General features: G+C 39.1%; 1 protein-coding gene across 2 annotated transcripts; it reads left to right on the top strand.

The window, feature by feature from the left end:
• The first annotated feature begins 15,679 nt into the window (after window positions 1-15,679).
• On the top strand, window positions 15,680-18,203 carry LTB (lymphotoxin beta). Of its 2 annotated transcripts, none has more exons than XM_031965181.1 (4): window positions 15,680-15,760; window positions 16,455-16,500; window positions 16,680-16,748; window positions 17,465-18,203. In XM_031965181.1, the coding sequence occupies exons 1-4, from the start codon at window positions 15,713-15,715 to the stop codon at window positions 17,944-17,946; spliced, it is 645 nt and encodes a 214-aa protein (XP_031821041.1). In that variant the 5' UTR covers window positions 15,680-15,712; the 3' UTR covers window positions 17,947-18,203. The 2 variants fall into 2 exon arrangements, with proteins under 2 accessions (XP_031821041.1, XP_003768955.1); XM_003768907.4 differs by lacking the exon at window positions 15,680-15,760 and adding an exon at window positions 15,780-16,007.
• The last annotated feature ends 1,179 nt before the right edge of the window (window positions 18,204-19,382 follow it).

Below are 19,382 nucleotides of genomic sequence, written 5' to 3' on the forward strand. Positions count from 1 at the left end.
CAATCATGGAAACAAAGTGTGGGGGGCAGAGTACTGGATGTTTGTAAGTTCCAGGAAAGGACCATAAATTCAGTTTTGACAGGTTAGAGGTAAAGAAGGAAGGATCATAAATTCTGATAAGTTGGGAGTGAAGAAGCTAAGAGCCAGGAAGTCTGAAGCAGAAGATGCCCAAACATTTGAGATAAGCCATTTGAAGTTTTATGACTCTTTGGAATGCTAGAGTGGTTAGAACTCCACAGCCCTAATTATCTCAGTCCTAATGGTCAGGAAGGGGGTTGTCACCAGGAAGACTGAGGAAGAACAATTCAGGGAAACTGAGTCAGAACAATTAAGGTAAACTGAGGCATAGCAACATGACACATACATTCTGCACAGAAACACAGACAGACAAAAAAATGACATGGAAGAGGACTTTCTCATCTTTGCCAAAAGCTACACTATATCACCTGCCTCCTCTGGTGTCCCAGAGAAGGTGAAAAGGTGGCAAAAATTTTCTAGGAATTTTGCCAAAAATTACAAGAATATCTGAGTCTGGACATCCCCAATGAAAGAAACTTTGCTAAGCATGAAGTTTAATATGACACAGAGAAACCTTTTTCCAATTGCTTGGGGTGTCCCAGCTATAGTATCAAGGAAGAAAAGAATGTAGGCTTGCCTTGACAAGGAGGAGATGAAGTGAGGGGAGGCCAGACTCTCCTAGTGCAGGCCACCAAATGTTGTGATTCAAAAGGAGATCCCAAAAGGTTGGGGTTGCAGACCAGTGTCACAAGGTATCTCAAAGGAATTTGTAGGCTTGAATCCATCTCCAAGTCAAGAGGCAAAGTTTATTATAATTGCAATGACAATTGAAACAGTCTAAGTTCCAAAAGGATTTAGCAGAGAACCAGGTCTCAGAGAGACCAGAGCTTCATGTTATTTATTTGCTCATTTTATTGCTTACAGGTAGATTCCTGAGAGGAACTTGGCTATCACTGACCAATAGATTACGTATCTGACAGTCAGTAATACTATAGTAGTGTTAAAGCCAAGAGACTTTGGAATCATTGATAGACATTGTTAGAACAATAACTCTCCTAAAGTCAGGGAGCCTCATGAATACTGCTATATTTTCCCTAAAATCTCAGGTAAGAAATATATAGCCATATTATATTTTTAAGGTCAGGAGACTTCTGGATTACTGCTATATTTCCCCTAGAGCTGTACCACATGCACTCCATCAGGACTGTATTTCTATTCTTCAAATTCTTCAACCTTGTTAAAACCTTGTGAGTCAGGGTAAACAGAAAAATTGTTCTCCAGCCTTCTGAAGATATCTGGGTTCCATACTCCTTTCCAAATCATAACCCTTTTTCCTAACAGAAAATTGAATCCCTGATTCTAGAAAGGAGAAGGGGAAAAAGCCATTTTGAATCTGTAAATGCTTATTTTGAATTTAGATCTTGCAATGCACTGGAAAACCTGAGACATTTAAATTGATAGGAATAAAACATTCTTTATTAAGTTTACTGAAAGTCTCTTCCCCTCATTGGGGTCTTGGGGAAGGATAGGAAGATGGCAGGGTCATCACCAGATCGAAGTTTGGACCTCCTTGTTGTCTTAGCATTTTTTGGTGGGCTTCATCACTATTTCTATAGCACACTGGTGCAAACTTCTTGAATATGACTTATTCAATTGCAATTAGGCAGGGCTTGACATAAACATAATCCCCCTAAGATCATTTTGAGGAGGTTCCCCAGCTCCTTCCTTTAATCCAGTTGAAAGCTCCTGGAGAGATGTATAATGAAGCTGCTGCTCCAAAGAATAATCCTAAAGGCATGGAGAAAGAGTGTCAGGAGGCAGTTCTATGATGAATCCCCCTCCATGCCACCAATTTCTTTCTTAGTTATTCTTTCCCACCTTACCCCCATTCTCCACATCTCTAGTTCCAGACTTTTCCCATACCCCAACAGATGTATAGAACTCACCCTGTTCCCCTCCAGCCTCATTACTTGTAAAGAAAAAAAAGCTACAACTTGGAAAATCTTTTTTTTTTTGAATGAATGAATAAAAATGAAAAAATTAATAAGCATTTATTAAGTGCTAAGCACTGTCTCAAGTGCTGTGAAAATACAAAAAGAAAATTGAACGAGTTTCTGTTCTCAGAAAGTTATCTTCTAGAACATAAAAAACCCTCACCTTCCTATATAGGAAAACTACATCCCAAGTGACTAACTGCAAATTGTGCTTCTTCCCCCATTTCCATCATCTGAAAGATTTTTTTCTAATTCTGTGCTACCCCTAATCTTAATAATTTCTTCCTTTTGAATTTCTTAGAAAGAATTGTCTTGGGCACTGGAGAACAGGGGGCAGTCTACTGCCCTTCTAAGGGCCTGTGGTGCTGGGGGAGGGCATTTGGAGAAAAATGGGTGGGTGTATGTATAGGAAGATACTAAAAGCATATTTTTGGGGGGGACATGACTAGCATGGTTTTGCTTGACTATAAATATTAAGCATATTACAAAAGATTTGTTTTTGTCTACCTCCTTTTTCAATTTAGAGGGCTGGAGAAAATAGATTTTTGCTTATTAAAAAAAATTTTTTTTAAAGAGAGAGTTGCCCTAAATGGCTTGTGAGAAAAATTAGATCCCAGACAAAGATACAACTAAGGATAGAGAAGGGAGTGAGAAAATCAAATTGATTCTATCCTGTATCACTGCCTACATTTTGTATACTAAGTCACTTTACTTTGTTTCTGAATTAAATTCAGAAGTTCAGCTTTCTTCTCTGAGTTAAAAATTAAGTTTAGAAGTTCAGTTTAGAAGACTGACAGGAAACAGCCAGTCACTTTTCTATTATGTTATCTGTCATTCCTGAAGAAAGCAGGTAGATGCCAGGAAGTCTGGTTCGTTGACAGCAACACTGGCAGTCCCCTTCAAAAAAGTATGATTTTGTTATTGCTGTGATATTATCTAGTCTTGCAGATGGACAATACCAATGAGCTTTCCTGAATTACAAGATGGAAGGTTACCTATCCTACATTGCCAATTTCCAATAAATCATACTGTTTACCCTATCTGTAATGCCTGTAAGCTTTATAACCAATCATATTGTTTCCCCAATCTATCTGTCTTATATTCTCAAATGAGAATTTAAGATCTTTTGGCTCGATGGGAAGCTAAAGACACCTTTTATTGGTTATTTTCTCAGAACTTTGTGCTTCAGTTTACCTTAATTTCAATCATTATAGGAGGGAAACTTACCTTTTTTTCAGAGTTGGTATACATAGAGAGACAGAATGAGTATAAAAGCAGGAGCAGGACGCCTCCACCCCTCCTATTGCCCCCAATATGTATGTTTCTACAGGAGAGAAAACAATTTGACAGGTATTAGTATTCCATGTCTCCCTTATATCTAGATGATACACCCCCAACCTCAAATGAGAGAAAGTATCAACCTTCACTAGAAACATATCACAATAACTTTTATTTCCCTATAAAATAGTCTACCTTTCCAAGAGTTAGCTCACACTAGAGCTATCTCATTTCCTCTTTCTTCCCTTTAGTGCTCTCTCTATCTCTCTTCTCTGTCTTTCCCTCTCCATTCTTTTCTCCCATCCTCCCTCTCTACTCTTCCTACTCCAAATCCTTATTTTGTCTTCCAGCAAATTCAGGAGATCATGGTTGGTTTGTAGAAGAAAAGATTCTCATACTAAAGGAAAAGGCATCTGAAACAAGGGGTGTGGGAGTTGGTGAATATAGGAGATTGCTTCATCATATTTCTTGAAACAGGAAAAGTTCCTTCAGCTGTAATTCAAGAGGAGGTTGTCATACAGAAGCCAATTGACTAGCCTAATGTTTGAAAAGCCCAAAGTCCAAACGGCTGGAAAAACTGGAAAGAAATTTGGCATAAACTAGACATAGACCAACACTGCATAACAAGATAAGTTCCAGTTGGATATGTGACTTAGACATAAAGTATGACATAAAACAAATTAGAAGAGTAAGGAAGAAATTACCTTTCTAATCTATGAATAGGAAGAGTTCATGACCAAAGGATAGAATCACAAAATAGAAACAATTTTGATTACAAAACATAATTTTTTTAAACAAACAAATCCATTGCTGCTAAAATTAGAAAAGAAACATCTTTGAATATTTCTGAATAAGGTCTCATTTCCAAAACATATAAGGAATTGGTTGAATTATAAGTCTTTCTCTAATTGATAAATGGATATAAAAAGGCAATTTTCTTAAAAAAAAAGTTTTCCTTGCACTTAATAGTAATATAATATTATAATATATTACTTAATATTTTATTTTTTCAACATTCACTTTTTTTGTTGTGAGGCAGTTGGAGTTAAGTGACTTGCCCAGGGTCACACAGTTAAGTGTTAAGTGTGTGATGTGGGATTTGAACTCAAGTCCCCCTGATCCTAGGGTCAGTACTCTTCCACTGTAGCATTTAACAGTCCTTCAACATTCACTTTTATAAGATTTTGAGTTCCAAATTTTTTTTCCCTCCTTACCCTACTCTCCTCCCCATGGCACACAATCTGATATAGGTTATATATGCATAATCAATCATATTAAACATATTTCCATATTAGTCATGTTGTGAAAGAAGATTCAGAACAAAAGGGAAAAACTATTAGAAAGAAAAAGCAAACAAAAAGGGGAAAGGACCCACATGTGCAAAAATGTTTGTAGCAGCCATTTTTGTAGTGTCGAGGAACTGGAAACTGAGTGTATGCCCATCAATTGGCAGTTCCAATAAACTTATGATGGAGAGAATCATCTTCATCCAAAGAGAGGACTATGGGGACTGAATGCGGGTCACAACATAGTGTTTTCACTTTTTTGTTGTTGTTTGCTTGCTTGTTTTTTTTTTTCTCATTTTCCCCCTTTTGATCTGATTTTTCTGTGCAGCATGAAATATATTTAGAAAAATTGCACATTTAACTTATATTGGATTACTTGGGATGGAGGCAGTAAAGAGGGAGGGAGAAAAATTTGGAACAAAAGGTTTTGCAAGAGTGAATGTTGAAAACTATCTTTGCATGTATTTTGAAAAATAAAAAAACTATTATTATTTTTTAAAATATATAATTTAAAGCAATTCTAAGATTCCACCTCACATTCATGGGATTGGCAAAGTTGATTAAATAAAAAGGAAAATGACAAATATTGAAGGGCTAGGGAAAAACAGGCACATTAATTTGGTGAAATTATGAATTGATATAGCCATTTTAAAAATCTATTTAGAACTATTTGCAAAAAAAGTTATTAAACTGAATATACCTTTTGATTCAGCAATATCACTATTAAGTCTATACTCCAAAGGGGTCAGATAAAGAGGAAAAGGAGTCATATGTACAAAAATATTTATAAAGGCTCTTTTTATAGTATAGACCTGAAAACTAAGGGGTGCCCATCAATTATGAAATGGTTGAACAAATTATAAAATTATAAAAAGAACAATTTTGTGGAAATTTGTTTTGTTTGATTATGTATGTTTTAAGGGAATTTTTTTTGTCTTTTTCTTTTACAATTAAAAGAGTTAGAAAATATTCAGTTTGTTGAAAAAAAAACTTAATTAAAAAAAGTGGGGGTTGCTCTACATGGCTGATAGGAAAAGCTGGTCCCCAGAGACAGAGCTGAGGGTAGAGAGGGGAGGGAGAGAGGGTTGCCTGTAACTGGCCCCAAGACTTCTGCCCTTGTACTTCCTGTCCTCCAACCACTGGTTTCTGTTTTAGAGGAGAATGGGGCCCTTGACTCCACCCCAGGGTCAGATATAACTGACCAAAATTTGGGAACTGGGAAAATGCTTACTGTCCCATAGTGGAGGACAAAGAGTAAGGAAAAAAGGACAATGATTTTAAAAATATGGGAGAACTCAAGAAGAAATTCCTTTATTTCCTTTACTCCCACTTCTCATTCTAGTTTCTTTTCCTTCAAGGGACCCAGATGTACAGACTCCCAGATACAAAATCTCCCTCCCTTGCCTGGCCCTTCAGTCTTAGTACTCTTGAGAAGTTAGTCATTTGACCCTCTTTCCAGTTCCTACCTCCCTTAAAGATCAAGTTTTGCAAGTAGTGAAGTCTCTGATCTAGAAATGTAGAGTCTAGAATGATCTGTTTCCTGGGGCAAAACAGATTATTGTTCCTCTAGATCTTTTCACCCAATCCCCCATTGTAGATCATCCTAAAGTACTGAGAGAGAGGAAGCTGGGCTGTGGGGTTTGAGGTTAGAAGATATTCCTTTCTACAAATCAGAGCCTCCCAGAAGCCTCCTTCCCAGAATACTCATCCTTTACATTAAAATTTTGAGAAGAACAAGACCTCCAGGTGATGCGGTGATCTTGTTTTCGGGGTTCTGGTTGGTCAGGGAACCAAAATATGATGAGGTGAAGTCTAGTTTTGGGGGTTCTCTTTAGTAGGTAACCAAAATGATAAGGTCTAGATTTAGGGAACCAAAATGAGATTAGGGTTTTTGGTGGTCAGGGAGTTAAATGATAAGGTCTAGTGGCAGATTCAGAGTTCAGGGAACCAAATGGAGAGGTTTGGCTCCCCTGCACCCCCTTGAGATTCGGCACAAGGGTGGGGAGTTTGGGGGACTCTCTTCTGGAGGCATAGACATTCTCTGTAAAGGAATTTACAAACCCTAAAACCTAGATTGATAAAAGGTTTATTATAGGGATTGGGAAGTAAGATTAGTAATCCTGGCAGAGAGGCATAAAGTCTGGTTAGGGAAATAGGTGAGGGTAAAGAGAGGATAACACTGGAAAAGAATATTATTCCAGTGGGCAGAGGCCTCCTTGGCATAGCATGGCATAGCATGGCATGTTTGGAACCTCTGCAAAGAGAGGATTTTAGATTGGCTCTTTTATAATGGCTACAAACTGAAGTGGGCTAGTGGGTGGAGTCCCAAGTTGGCTCATCTACAAGCTGAGTTTCAGCTTGGGCTGGATTTTAAATAGAATTATATTAGATCTTTAATTGAATAAAGTTGGCATTCTTTTGCTCAGGACTGAACCAATCCCACCTAGATAACAGAATGAAACTGTCTTGTTTCTCTCACTGAAGCAGAGTTGAAAGAGATTTTCTCCTTCAAGGAGTTTTAGAGTTTTGGGGTCCCTTCTTCACAGGTAGCCTTTTCTGATTATTTCTGATTGCTGTCTTACATAGTATGCCCTTAACTCTCAGCGTTAGGGCCCTGTGTCCTCTCAGAAAGGGACTTCCCTGAGGATTAGAACTTAGTTTCCTTTTGGCCTTGGTACTCTCTTGAGAGTGATGAGGAAAGTATATTTTGTGTTTGTTCTATTCTTTTCTTTCTTCCTGAGTGACCAACACAGGGCACTAATTAGAGGAGTATTTGACTAATCAAATGTCCAGGTCTCCATCCTTTTCCTTTCAGGAAATTCCTTTTCTTTTCCCACTAAACAGTTAGCCATAAATCAGGTAATTGTCCCCCAAAACTGACTCTTATGTGGCTGATGTAGCACCAGATGTTATTTAGGTACCATATGATGTGCTTTAGGAAAAACACCAAAAGTTGGGGTCCAGTCATGTGAGGAATTCATAATATGCATTCCCTTTGGCAAAAGGCAGATTATTATTATTAAAAAAAAGGAAGATTTTACAGATGAGGAGCTCAGCATATAAGATTAAATAACTTGCCTAGGATCACACAGCTATTCAACGTCTATGGCCAGATTTGAATTGAGGAAAATAAGTCTTCCTGACTCCAGGCCTGGCACTCTATTCAATGTGGGGTTCTAGTTGCCCCAAATCAAGGAGTGTATGGAATATATTATTTGTTCAACAGGTAGTAATCTTTTAAATCTAAATGGTCTCATCAGAGTTGTGCTGGTGCCTCATATACCTTACTTCCTACTTCTATCTCCTCCTCTTCTTTTGTCTCTCTCACACACATGTACACACATACACACACACACACGTGTACACGCACACACACACACTCCATCACCAACATTTAATGAATTTTACTTATGAGCTTGTTATAAAATATTTTCAGGATTGTTAAAACTAGAAAATCTCTAATTTACTATGCCCTCCCTTGTATTTGAGATTTTTCTTCTTTCAGCCAAATAACCCTCTATGTTTATAAAGTCCAGTCAATCAATTTTCTGCAGCGATACAGCTTATTTAACTTAGTGAAGTTGCAAGGGAAAAAGTTTCAGTGCTCTCACATAGGTTAGATATATCATATTCCAGAACTTCCTTTCAAATCCAAAGGTTCATGGACAAGAAATAATAATAGTACTGAATAGATACTGCCCTGTACTGAATAGTACAGGGCCCAGATCTAAGTCTGGGTCTAAATATTAAAAATTCTAAAGAATTTTGGGGTAGTGATAAGAGATGGGTCAGCCTTCTGATCTTCTTACCAGTTCAAAGGTTTCATAATGCCTTGTTTGCTGTTTCTGCACAATGGTCCTTTACTAGCTGCTCTGTGGATTTTGAATTCTCCTCCCCCATAGGCCTGATGCATCAGATGCATCAGTAGTGGCAGAATAGCCCTCCAGAAACGTTAAGTCTATAAGCCAAAAGGCAAAAGCAGATCTGTCCATGCTTAGCCCTAAATCTTGCCATCTTGAACCTCCTTCTTTCTTCTTTCCTTCTGGTGTGATCAATGGAAAATGAGGGAAGAAAAGAGGATGACCATTTCCAGAGACTCTATTTTTCCTCATTCTGTTCCTTAAACTACATGATTCTGGGGAAAATATTAATTAGGAGATTGTTAAGATCGTATATTTTAAGATCAGCATGAGACAGGAATTCAGGTTAGGGGAAAATCGTCAGTCTTTATTCTCAGTGAAGAAGGATCGGAGGTGGAAGAGAATCGGCGATAGCAATGTGTGCAGCTGAGTCAAGAAGCTAGCTCGACCAGCAGCCACATAACCAGCAGCTCGGAGTTTCGAACCCAGCCCAATCTCTCCCAGCTTGTCTTCTTCCCTCTCTGTCTCCACCCACCAAAATCGTCATTTCCTATACAACACATCAGGACTTGCAAGGAGAGTAGGCAGGGACCATTCTTAATCCAATCATGTATATTAATAGAGTATAGCCCAATTACTATCTAGCCTCATGTACTTGGGACCTCAGTGCATCAGCTCAAACCTCAGCCCATTACATTTCCCGCTTTCTTTTATTTTAGAACACCGGTGGTCATGCCATCCCTGACTCCTCAGGGAGGTCAGAGCCCCCAAGGGGAGGTGATCACAGCCTCCCTAACTTCTCAGGGAAGGAGGTGAAAGCACCGAAAAGGAGGTGATCACAGCCTCCCTGACATCTCAGGAAGGGAGATGAAAAGCACCAAAGGGAAATGGAGGTTGCTAGCGGGTTTCTGGGCTGAAGGGTCTTATTATGCACAAACCCATCAGCATGGGAGGTATTACACAAGCACATAGCAATAACGCAGAGGCTATTAGGGATGACCCTCCCCTCAGTCAGTGCAGGCTCGATGTGGTGTAACAAACATGAATTGTACACACAAGTAGCAGAATAGCAACAATATAAATCAACATGGTGTTGGAAAAGATCACCAGAAGTCCTAGAAGGTGGGTATGTAAACAACAGTCACACATACACCTTCTTCAGCAGCCAAGAGATAGTCCAAAACCAATCTATTGTCCATTGTTTCACATGTCAGGGAATCCAATGATCCCCTGAGTTTTGAAGTCCTGAAAAGTCTTTTTATGTGTTAGGGAATCCAATGATTCCAGCAGATTTTGAAGTGTTGTAACAGTCTTATCATTTCTCAGAGAATCCAATGATTCCTGAGAGTTTTCAAGTCCTATGTCTGAGAGAATCCAATGATTCCTGAGAGTTTTCAAGTCCTATGTCTCAGAGAATCCAATGATTCCTGAGAGTTTTCAAGTCCTATGTCTCAGAGAATCCAATGATTCCTGAGAGTTTTCAAGTCCTATGTCTCAGAGAATCCAATGATTCCTGAGAGTTTTCAAGTCCTATGTCTCAGAGAATCCAATGATTCCTGAGAGTTTTCGAGTCCTATGTCTCAGAGAATCCAATGATTCCTGAGAGTTTTCAAGTCCTATGTCTCAGAGAATCCAATGATTCCTGAGAGTTTTCAAGTCCGACAATCTTTGATGTCCATGAGTCAAACGCCATAACTGCTACGCTCTTTCAATGGTGAGCACAATCAGCAACAGCACCACCCGATATTTCTTGGGTCTTCTCCTTTGTTTCAAAGGTCTGCTCAATCTCTCTGATGGACAAGGCGAATATGGCTCGTTGGCACCCATCTGATTCCTTCTCCACCTGTAGAGATACAAGCAAACCCTCTCCCCAAAGCAGTTAGCCTATCTGGTCCTTTCCATTCACCACTTTCTGGGTCTCTCCACATCACCTGGCGATTATCTAAAGATAGTGGAGCTGCTCGCACTGGACACTGACCTTCCGGTGGGTTATAAAACCTGTCAGCCGGAGCCAGTGCATCTTTGTCAAAAATCAAGAAGTTAATAGTATAAAGAGCTAGATTTAGAAGTTCTCTAATTGAGGAAAATAAGTCTTCCTGACTCCAGGCCTGGCACTCTATTCAATGTGGGGTTCTAGTTGCCCCAAATCAAGGAGTGTATGGAATATATTATTTGTTCAACAGGTAGTAATCTTTTAAATCTAAATGGTCTCATCAGAGTTGTGCTGGTGCCTCATATACCTTACTTCCTACTTCTATCTCCTCCTCTTCTTTTGTCTCTCTCACACACATGTACACACATACACACACACACACGTGTACACGCACACACACACACTCCATCACCAACATTTAATGAATTTTACTTATGAGCTTGTTATAAAATATTTTCAGGATTGTTAAAACTAGAAAATCTCTAATTTACTATGCCCTCCCTTGTATTTGAGATTTTTCTTCTTTCAGCCAAATAACCCTCTATGTTTATAAAGTCCAGTCAATCAATTTTCTGCAGCGATACAGCTTATTTAACTTAGTGAAGTTGCAAGGGAAAAAGTTTCAGTGCTCTCACATAGGTTAGATATATCATATTCCAGAACTTCCTTTCAAATCCAAAGGTTCATGGACAAGAAATAATAATAGTACTGAATAGATACTGCCCTGTACTGAATAGTACAGGGCCCAGATCTAAGTCTGGGTCTAAATATTAAAAATTCTAAAGAATTTTGGGGTAGTGATAAGAGATGGGTCAGCCTTCTGATCTTCTTACCAGTTCAAAGGTTTCATAATGCCTTGTTTGCTGTTTCTGCACAATGGTCCTTTACTAGCTGCTCTGTGGATTTTGAATTCTCCTCCCCCATAGGCCTGATGCATCAGATGCATCAATAGTGGCAGAATAGCCCTCCAGAAACGTTAAGTCTATAAGCCAAAAGGCAAAAGCAGATCTGTCCATGCTTAGCCCTAAATCTTGCCATCTTGAACCTCCTTCTTTCTTCTTTCCTTCTGGTGTGATCAATGGAAAATGAGGGAAGAAAAGAGGATGACCATTTCCAGAGACTCTATTTTTCCTCATTCTGTTCCTTAAACTACATGATTCTGGGGAAAATATTAATTAGGAGATAAGAAGATAGAATGACTATAATGCCTTGCACTTTCATTCTCATCCTATATCCAGTCAATTCCACTTATTCAGCATCTCTCACATTCCTCCTTTTCTCTTTATTTATGCAACTTATCTGGTTTAAACTTTCATTATATTTTTTCAAACCTTCATCTGGATTACTATAATAGTCTCCTAATTAGTATCTTTACTATCAGTCTCTTATTTAAATCATCTTCTGCATAGTGCTAAGCCAATAGTATTTTTTTTGTTGTTGTTATTATAGCTTTTTATTTACAAAACGTATGCATGGGTAATTTTGCAACACTGACCCTTGCAAAACTTTCTGTTCCACCTTCCCCCCCCCTTTCCTCCCACCCCTTCCCCTAGATGGCAGGTAGTCCAATACATGTTAAATATGTTAAATGTTAAATGTATATGTTAAATACAATATATGAATACATATTTATACAATTATCTTTCTGCACAAGAAAAATTGGATCCAGAAAGAAAGGAAAAAACCCAAGAAGGAAAACAAAAATGCAAGCAAACAATAACAGAAAGAGTGGAAATGCTATGTTGTGGTCCACACTCATTTCCCATAGTTCTCTCTCTTGGTGTAGCTGACTCTCTTCATTTCTAAACAATTGGAACTAGTTTGAATCATCTCATTGTTGAAGATAGCCACATCCATCAGAATTGATCATTGTGTAATTTTGTTGTTGCCGTAAGCCAACATTGATTTAAGCCAATATTCTTGAGGTTCATTCTTTTGCTTAAGAAGCTTCAGGGTTTCCCCAATAGTTTGAGAGTAAAACCCAAATTCTTTTAGCCTTTTATAGTTTTTCATAATCTGACTGACTATTAGTCACAGTCACAAATTCTATGCTCCGGTCAAACAGGCTGACCTGGCGTTCTTCATGCCATTTTCTAGTTCTAGGCCTTTGTACAGATTGTCCTCCATGTCTGAAATGCCCTCCTTTCTCACCTCTGCCTCCTGTAACCTCTGCTTCCCTTTAAGGACCAGTTTTTTCAAGCTTCCTCTTTCGAGAATTCTTTCTTGATTCCTCCAGATGTCAGTTTTACCCTCTCTCATCTCTCATGATTGTGTATACTAGGTGGCACAGTGGATAAAGCACTGGAATCAATATGAAATAAAGTGGAGATCTGGAGTCAGGAATACCTGAATTCAAATCTAGTCTTAGACACTGACTGGCTTTTAAAATAAGTTACTTAAATTCTGTTTGCCTTAGTTTCATAAATTATAAAATGGAGACAATGATAGCCCCTATCTTTAAGGATTATTATGAGGATCAAAGAAGATAATATTTGTAAAGCACTGGTATATAGTAGGTTCTATATATTCCTTCCTCCTTGTGTATCCATCTGTAAACATATTATAAGCCATTAACAGAATGTAAGTTCCTTCAACTCTGAGGTAACACTACAAACCACTCAGACTAAGATGACAGGAAAAAGGTAATGATAAATATTGGAGGAGATGTGGAAAAACTGGGACACTAATACATTGTTGGTGAAATTGGGAACTGATCCAACCATTCTGGAGAGCAATTTGGAACTAAAGGGCTATCAAACTGTGCATATCCTTTTGATCCAACAGTGTCTCTACTGGGTCTGTATCACAACGAGATCATAAAAAAGGGAAAAGGACCCACATGTGCAAAAATGTTGGTAGCAGTCCTTTTTCTAGGGGCAATAAACTGGAAACTGAGTGGATACCCTTCAGGTGGGGAATGACTGAATAAGTTATGGTATATGAATGTTATGGAATATTGTTGTTTTGTAAGAAATGACCAGTTATATGAACTTATGCTGAGCCAAACAATCAGAACCAGGAATACATTGTACACAATAAAATAAGAATGTGCAATGATCAACTATGAGAAACTTGATTCTTCTCAGTGGTTCAGTGATCCAAAGCAATCCCAATAGATTTTGAACAGAAAATGCCATCTGCATCCAGAAAACGAACTAAGGAGAACAAATGTAAATCAATACATGCTATGTTTACTTCCTTTTTTTCTGTTTTTTTTTTTTATTTCTCCCTTTTGTTCTGAGTTTTCTCTCTCAACATGATTCATAAAGTAATGTGTATTAAAAATAAATAAAAAATAAAAATAAATGTTAAAAAGAAAGAAAGAAAGAAAGAAATGATCAGCAGGATGATTTCAGAAAGCCTGGAGAGACTTTACATGAACTAATGCTAAGTGAAGTGAATAGAACCAAGAGAACATTGCACACAACAACAAGATTATGTGTGATCAATTCTGATGGACATGGCTCTTTTCAGCATTGAGGTGATTTAGACCAATTCCAATAAACTCGTGATGGAGAGAGCTAACTATCTGTATTCTGAAAGAGAACTTGGGGACTGAATGTGCATCACAACACAGTATTTTCCCCTTTTTTGTTGTTTGCTCGATTTTTATTTTCTTTCTTATTTTTTCCTTTTTGATCTGATTTTTCTTATGCACCATGAAAAATGTGAAAATACGTATAGAAGAATAGTGCAGGTTTAATATATATTGGATTACTTACTATTTAGGGGGAGGGGGAGGGGAAAGGAGGGAGAAAAATTTGGAAAACAAGATTTTGAAAGGGTGAATGTTGAAAACTATCTTTGCATATATTTTGAAAATAAAAAGCTATAAAAAAGGAAAAGGATCCACAAGTGCAAAAATGTTTGTAGTAGCTCTTTTTGTAGTGGCAAGAAGCTGGAAACTCAGTAGATGCCCATCAGCTGTAGAATGGCTAAATAAGTTATGGTATATGACTGTTACGGAAAATTATTGTTCTATAAAAAACGTTCAGCAGAATGATTGCAGGAAGATCTGGAGAGACTTATGTGAAATGAGTAGAACCAGGAGAAAATGTACACAGCAACAAGAAGATTATGTGATGATCAATTCTGTTGGACATGGCTCTTTTCACACTGGTGATTCAGGCCATTTCCAAAAGACTTGTGATGGAGAAAGCCATCTGCATTCAGAGAGAGGACTATGGGGACTGAATGTGGATCACTACACAGTATTCTCACCTTTTTTTGTTATTGTTGTTTTCTTGTTTTTTTCTTTCTCATTTTTTCCTTTTTGATCTGATTTTTCTTGTGTAGCATGATAAATGTGGAAGAAATGCACATGTTTAACCTATATTGGATTACTTACTGTCTAAGAAAGGGAGGTAGGAGGAGGGAGGGAGAAAAAGTTGGAACACAATGTTTTGCAAGGGTAGATGTCGAAAACTATCTTTGAATGTATTTTGAAAACAAAAAGCTATTATTAAAACTTTTTAAAATGTAAATTCCTTGAGGGTAGGAACAACCTAATTTTTGTATTTTCATCACTAGTACTTAATATGGTACATGGCACATAGTAAAATAAATACTTAACCAATTGATTGAAGAAGAAAGTATAAATCTTATCCTAATTTCACAGATGAGGAAACTGAGATTCAGAGAAAAGTGAAATAATTTGCTCAAGGTTACAGTGAGTAAGTGGAAGATCAAAGATTCCAACTCAGGTCTTCTGACTTCAGGGTCAGTACCATAGAGGAAATCTCTTTAAGGAGCATTGAAAATGGAATGAAGAGACCCGGGTTCAAGTTCTGAACCACATGCTTGCTGTATGACACAGGGGAAGTCCCTTAAGGTCACAAAATCTATTTATCTATAAAATTATGATAAAATTATTATCTACCTCACAGAATGATTGTGGGGAAAGGGCTTTGTGAGGATAGAAACTGTGTATTCTATTTCTAATTTCACATGTCCATAGTATCTAGTATAAAGCAGATGTTCAGTAAGTATTTATTGGCTGATTATCTCCTTATATATGCACCTCAATAGCTCTTCATCTGCTTCAGCTACATTTATTGCAACATTACCAAGTCAGGTTTGGGGTATTGACAAAAAGATATAAAGGGTCTACCTATATTCTATCTCTTAGGTTATGATGTTTCCCCTCAGAATATAAATATAGGGCCACACAAACATTATCTCTTGTCTTTTCCCCTCCCCCACCCCTCAATCCCCTAAGGGACCCAGGCATCAAGCCATGTATACCCTACCTCCTTCCCGAGTTCAGAGAATCTAGGCGTCTAGTTGCCCGGCCCTATATCTGGGTAAACAGGAAACCTGGTTGGGGCTTGGTGGGGAGGAACCATGATGAGAGGAGGGGTATTTGGAAAGTCCCAGACAGATGTGTGCATGGTATGTGTGTGGGGGGAGGTGGTAACCCCACCCCTGAGGTATGAAAGACCCTCTTCTCTGGTTCAGGCCCTAGTTCAGTGCATCAATGGGGGCTTCAGGACTGGAGGCCCGAGTTGATGGACCTAATAGGAAGGGTTGCCTTTTGCTGGCTTCAGTAGGAGCTGCTGTGTTGGGGACTCTGCTGCTATCTGTACCCCTCACTGTCTTGGCTGTGTTGGCCCTGATGCCCCAAGAACAGGGGGGAAAGGTGAACATTGGCTGTTTGCATCTCTTTCTCTAATCCTACTTTTCTTGTGGAGAACCTCTTTCTTTCTTTAGGTCCTGGTTTCTTTCTCAATTTCTGTATCTCTTTCTCTCCACCTCTGTGAAATACCTGGCATCCCTATGCCGTTCTATGTGAGTATCAATAACACCCTCCCCCAATTTTCTTCATTCATGGTCTTGTGCTTTTTTCCTGTGGCCTATGCCTTGGACTTCTCTGTCTCTCTTTGAGCTATCAAAATTTGATGCCTTCCTTTCTCTTTTCACATTGACTCCAGTGATTCTCAGGCCCTGGGAAATGTGGGGGGGTGGGGGTGGAGGGGATGGGTGGCTGGGGGAAGAGAACCTAAAGCTGAAAAATCTAATTCTTGGATCCAAGTGGAAGAGGAAGTAATGATGCCACGTTTGAACTTGTCATTGTCTCCTCACCCAGATAGCTGATCCTTCTGGTCCAGGAGGACAATTGCTGCAACAACTAGGTAAGGGTAATTCCTAGTGTCTAGATGTGGTCCCTAGGTCCTTTTCCCTTTCCCTGTTCATCTCATGAACCCAAATATCTAGCTCATGATTTCCCCAAATCTCGATTCCCTCAAAGACTATTCCAACCCTTCAATTCCGCCTCTCCCCACCCCCCTCCAATCTCTGTCTTTCTCTCTAGGATTTCATAACCTGCCAGTGGAGTCCGGATCAGATTTCAGTCCCATTCCTCCAGCTGCCCATCTCATAGGTAAGAGTTTGAATTTACCAGAGGATGTGGAGATAAGCTTGAACTTGGAAAGATTTGAAATAAAAGGGCTTTTTGTCTCTCCTTCCCTTTCCCTATTAGCTATCTTTTTCATTTGCCATTATCTTGTGTCCACACTCCCTACTTGGTTCCCCAAACTTTTCCTATTCTCTTCCCCACCCCATTCCGTTCCTATTCCATATAGACATCCTTCCCATTTCCACTTTCAATTTTCCATTCATTTTTGTCTTACTGTCCCAGGCTGTTGCTAGCTTCTCACGGGTTCACTCTCATTCCTTTAGCATCCTGAATCTTGGGCTCCTGAGAACATCTCATCTAAACTTGGAAAGGTTCCCTCTTCCATAAATCCAGATCTGAATTTTTATACCAAGACCTATCTGTGATACACAAAATTCAGCCTTGAGTCCCTTGGGCTGTTTAGAAACCTTCCCTTTCTCACCTCTCCCAACCCTCCCTGAATTTTCCAACCTTTTTCCCATCCTTTGAGCTTGTTCCTACTCTTGGTCTGATCAGCCACGGCTGGGCACACTGTAACTTGATTCTTAATATAGTGATGCCATGTTAGTCCTCTTCCAGAGTGAAGAACAACAATCAACTGAGATTTCAATGCAACTTGCTTGATCCGGACAGAATTACTTAGCTCAGATGCTGGTTCTTAAAGAGACAGTGTTCATCATTTCACCCTTATTTTTCTACAGGTGTCTCAAAATCAGGTCATGGGCTGCACTGGGTGTCAGGACACGAGGAAGCATTTCTGAAGAGTGGAACACAATTCTTGGGGGATGAAGGGCTACTGGCCCTTCCTCAAGATGGAATTTATTTCCTTTACTGTCATATTGGATACAGGGGCCGAGCTCCCTCTGGTGGAGAACAACCTCGGTCTCATAATCAGTTTGGGGACCCTGGAGTTCCCGTCATCCTCAGCAGTTGGTTATATAGGGCTGGGGGAGCCTATGGATCAGGGGAGCCAGAACTGCTGCTTCAGGGAGCAGAGACTGTGACCTCTTCTGTGCGACAAACCAGGGGGGCTGAGCAGGGTACTTTGTGGTATGCCAGTGTAGGATTTGGAGGATTGGTTCAGCTTCGAGGGGGTGAGAGGATCTATGTTAATGTCAGTCACCTTGACATGGTGGACTTCAGGAGAGGAAAAACATTCTTTGGAGCTGTAATGGTGGGATGAGGGACACATAGATACTATGGGAAATGTCCATTGGTGGGAGTGGCAGTGACTTGGTTGGACTGGGATTGGGTGCTGTTCAGGTAGAGTCCTTAGGGAAAATGAAGGCTAAATGGTCAGATGGATAGGTCCTAGAGGTAATAGAAGGAGAGAGATATGGGAAGAGAGATAAATTGTAATTGTATTAGTTTCTTAAATAAGGTATCAAGAGTATCTTGTAAGTTTTCCCCTGATAATAAACATGGTGATTGTCTTCTCTACCCTCTGTTTTGCTGTTTCCTTTGCTCGACACCTCAGCATTACCCCATGTTGTATAACACCACCTTCCTCTACTTAGCCTCAGATTTAAAGTAATTTCCAACCCCTTTATGGAGAGAATTGAGGTATAGAGAAGGGAAGTGAGTTACCCAATGTCATACTAAGTGGGAAAGACAAGATTAAATCATAGGTTTTCTGACTCTAACTTAAATGTTCTTTCCTCTATACCATATGCCATCTCAGACTGAGGTTAAGAGAACAGACCCCCATTAAATTTAAAAACATTCTCACAACATTCCATAAAGCTACTCCCATTCCAGCCTGGAACCCTTTTTTTTTTTTTTTTTTTTTTTTTGTCAAGAAGTCTGACCTGTTGTCTGTAATCTTCCTAGGCATAGACTGAGAAATTCAAAGGAAAGGAGAACAATTACTTGGGAGACCTAGGCACTCCAGCTACAATCATCAATCTCTGCTTCATCTCCAGTCTCTTTAAAATATCCTCAAATAAGCTTTTTTTCCCCCCTCCAGGATCAATCAAAATTTCTGTAGCCTGGGAAGATTAAAGACTAAAGAGAAAGAGAGGAGTAGGAACTTTGTGTGTTTTAGAAAAATTCTAACAAAGGAAAAATTTTGGTGTAATTGGTAGTTAGCTCTACCATCCAAAATTACCTGGCTTAGAATGCTATATAGGGATTATGTCTGACCCTTAGTCAATGGTCTCTTCCTGAGTTAGGCCAATGGAGTTATGATGCTTCTTTCCCCCAAAGTGTTCTGAGGCAAGGACTTTCATGACAGAGGAAAAGAGAGGAAGAGACATATGGGGATTGGAAGAAATATGGAAGAAAGAGTCTTATTTCAAAAGAAAGTTTCTGTATGGCAGAGAGGAAAGACTATCCTATCTTAGAAGAAAAAAAATAGTGGTGGGTGATTAAGAGAAGAAAAAAAAAATTTGGAGGGGAACATTCTCAAATCCAAGGTAGAATGGAAAGTCCTACTCCCCAGTTCACACCTTGGGTCCCCAGTTCCAAGAAGAGTTAGGGGAATTGGGGTGAGTAACAATAAGAGCATCCGCCCCAACACCATTGACCCATTTAGAGCCCCAGTGTGGAGGAGGCAGATGGAAGACCTAACACTCTTATCTAGGTCAGTCTCATCTTATGTGACCTTGGCTCCTTTTATTC

Source organism: Sarcophilus harrisii, chromosome 4 (genome assembly GCF_902635505.1).
Source record: "Sarcophilus harrisii chromosome 4, mSarHar1.11, whole genome shotgun sequence".
NCBI lineage: Eukaryota > Metazoa > Chordata > Mammalia > Dasyuromorphia > Dasyuridae > Sarcophilus > Sarcophilus harrisii.

Coding starts and splice junctions, on each gene's coding strand:
- LTB (XM_003768907.4), top strand. CDS start 15,846: ATGGGGGCTTCAGGACTGGAGGCCCGAGTTGATGGACCTAATAGGAAG. Junction 16,008..16,454: donor CCCAAGAACAGGGGGGAAAG/GTGAACATTGGC, acceptor CTCCTCACCCAG/ATAGCTGATCCTTCTGGTCC. Junction 16,749..17,464: donor TCCAGCTGCCCATCTCATAG/GTAAGAGTTTGA, acceptor ATTTTTCTACAG/GTGTCTCAAAATCAGGTCAT.